This window comes from Arachis hypogaea, chromosome 15, assembly GCF_003086295.3.
Source record: "Arachis hypogaea cultivar Tifrunner chromosome 15, arahy.Tifrunner.gnm2.J5K5, whole genome shotgun sequence".
In the NCBI taxonomy this organism is placed as follows: Eukaryota; Viridiplantae; Streptophyta; class Magnoliopsida; order Fabales; family Fabaceae; genus Arachis; species Arachis hypogaea.
The window spans coordinates 12,869,217-12,872,287 of record NC_092050.1 but is presented as its reverse complement, the minus strand read 5'-3'; the positions used below and the strand labels follow the sequence as shown (position 1 = coordinate 12,872,287).

Here is a 3,071-nt window from a genome sequence, read left to right as displayed (position 1 = left end):
AGAGTAAACATAAGTAGGAGGACCTGGCTAGGACCTTGAGCAATACAACAATATAGTATCATGCATTGTTATGGCACCCAACAAGACAAGGTTCCATATGAAAATGATTTTCACCTAATAACTAATTCCCCGGTTTGGGAAAAATACCTCTTTAATATTATAGTCTACTGTGTAACAGTGTAAGTACATATCTGGTGGCTGTCTATTTCTTTAAGACTGTAAGTCTGTAACTATTGCACAACTCACCTAAATGAAGAAAAAAAATATATTTTTATTTATTCATAAGTGAATACTAAATAAGATACGGAGATTTCTTTGGTGAAGAACAGAATTAGTGAATAATAAAAATTTTTATTAAATTAATAGAGAATATATGTGTACAATGGGACACAATGGGCTATTGAGTTACAAAATGAAACTTAAACTGATTTTGAGGTTCACCAAGGTTCGAACTCTTGATTTTGCGGATTTAGCGCTCTAATACCATGCATGATACCACTCATCCCAAAAGCTTCAGCGGATGAGAAAAGGTAACACTAATGATTATATCTTTAATACTCTCTAAACTTCCATTGTACACGTTGTATAAATATTTCATTGGCTCCTCATACTTTCCCTGAGAGAATTATGTACTATAAAGTTAGATATATTTTCTTTTTAGTATACACAAATTAAACTATGTAATACTCTAAACTTATATAGGTTAAAATAAACTACAAAAGTCAACACATAGATGCAATATGACTCTATAAAATAAAATAAGAGAAAACTCACGTTTTCAACTAAATAAAACCCTCATATATGTTTATTCGTGGATGCCATGTTGTTGAGTGCAAATAAATAAATAAATAAAGGGAAAAGAAATATTTGGATGATAATCATAAACAAAGGTAAGGCTGGAATGCATGAGGAGCAAGAAGTGATGGGAAACAGAATGTGTGCCTTTGGAATTTTTCAGGCATGATATAAATTATAATGGGATAAGTGATTAGAGACAAAGTGCAAGAAAATTTCTTAGTTAATTTAAGGTTAGTGGTCCACATTGTCTATTGGGGAAGCAGCATGCATTAGAGTTAGAATTAGAACCTCCAATGGGGTATTGTTTGAAACTTAAAGAGTTCCCCTGTTAACAAGTTTTGCCTAAAACACTTGTGGTCTGCTCTTAGTTAGGTCCCCACATCCCACATGATCATGTTTCTTCTCCATATATTACTAGACCTGTATTGCTCACGTAAATATGTTTTCATCATATATATCTTTATTTAAAATTCATAAATAAATTAATTTTTTTATTAAATTATTTAATATAATATATGTTAATTAAATATTTTTATACGAAGACATCTTACTAAAATTATAAATAATTTTTATTGGAGATAATTCTATTAAAATGAAAAACAATTTTTATTATAATAAGAATATAGTTAATTTTTTTGTTCGAAGAAAATTACAGAACCTTTACTTTTTAAAATTTGATGTGTTTGTCATAAAATTATTTTTTTAAATATTTTAAAAAATACATAAATAATTATATTTGTAACATATTTTTTTCATGTAAGATTTTTTTTGTTTGTTTCCCAGAATTCTTGTATGGATATTTTTTTATTTTGTTCTATGTTAAAAAGAACTTTTACAGTTAATAAGTTAATAAGGATAGAATTTTAGACTTTAATTTTTATTTAAAAAAAATTAATATTATATTATAAAATTATTTTTTTAAAAAATTTAAACTAAGAGAAGAAAGGACTTGAATGGTTATAATTGAATAAATTATCATTGGTACTCATGAAAGATACAGACGCTGACAAATATATCCATATAAGAATAAAACGACAATTGTAACTATAGAAGATGGCTTACGTGTGCCAAAACTACCTTAACACACCAATTGTGTAACCAATATTTGGGTACTTTTGGCACACGAAGGCTATCTTCCGTAGTTACAATTGTCATTTTATTTTTATATGGGTACATTTATTATTGTCCGTATCTTTCATAGGTACAAATGGTAATTTATTCTTTATAATTATATAAGACTCTAACTCTAATTAACTTTTTCAGTCTATAGCATTTATAATAAGCATAGTCTCTTATGTTTTAAAAAATCTATAAAATAAAAAAAAAAGAAGTTAATAACTTAATATTATACTTGCACTTTTATTTTGAGCCTAATAATAAGTGTCCGAAGCGATATATTATTGTTGATCCTATGTGACCATAAATACCAATTGATTGTACCCAAATACATTCCACCCACACACTTCTCTCTTGTGTAGTTAAGGGTGTTTGAAGAAGCAAGAGAATGTCAAACAGAAAATCCAATAAGGTTGCACAAGCGGTAGTTCTGAAGCAGATTCTGAAGAGGTGTTCAAGTTTTGGAATGAAGCATAATAATGAAGAGGGTCTCCCTGATGATGTACCAAAAGGTCATTTTGCAGTGTATGTTGGTGAGAACAGAAGCAGGTACATTGTTCCAATATCATGGCTTGCTCATCCACGGTTTCAAATTCTTCTCCAAAGAGCTGAAGAGGAGTTTGGTTTCAACCATGACATGGGACTCACCATTCCCTGTGATGAAGTTGCTTTTGAGTCCTTAACCTCAATTATCAGATATTAAGGACTAAGAGTAATAATTACTTGCTACTTATTTTAACATTTTCGGGTCGGATTCGGGTTCAGATTTGGTGTTGTAATTGTATATAGATTGATGTCCATGGTCCATTATGGCATGGCAATGCCTTTTGTATCATTATTATTGATGAGCAATGATTTAAATGAAGCATTGTAATGTTGCCATAGAACTCACCAATATAATTTGAAGTTGCTTTTTTCCAGATACTCATTTAATCAATATTTTTGGTTAATAATTTATTATCATAACAGGGAGAGAAGTTGATACTGTTAAGTCTGTTATGTTATTCTTCTTATACTTGGTCTTGATTATTATATATCATGTAAGTAGAAAAAGTGAAAGTTATTATTAAAGGATGAGTCATATTGCATTTTCTCTAAAAACTGAACAAGTTTTTTGACAGCATATGAATTGCATTAAAACTTAATTATTATAGCAT

The 3,071-nt window shown here is 29.0% G+C and overlaps 1 protein-coding gene across 1 annotated transcript; it reads left to right on the top strand.

Moving 5' to 3' along the window:
* Positions 1 to 2,194: 2,194 nt before the first annotated feature.
* LOC112749521 (auxin-responsive protein SAUR50) lies at positions 2,195 to 2,834 on the top strand. The gene has a single exon (XM_025797794.3). The coding sequence runs from the start codon at positions 2,303 to 2,305 to the stop codon at positions 2,615 to 2,617; it is 315 nt and encodes a 104-aa protein (XP_025653579.1). The 5' UTR covers positions 2,195 to 2,302; the 3' UTR covers positions 2,618 to 2,834.
* Positions 2,835 to 3,071: the final 237 nt, after the last annotated feature.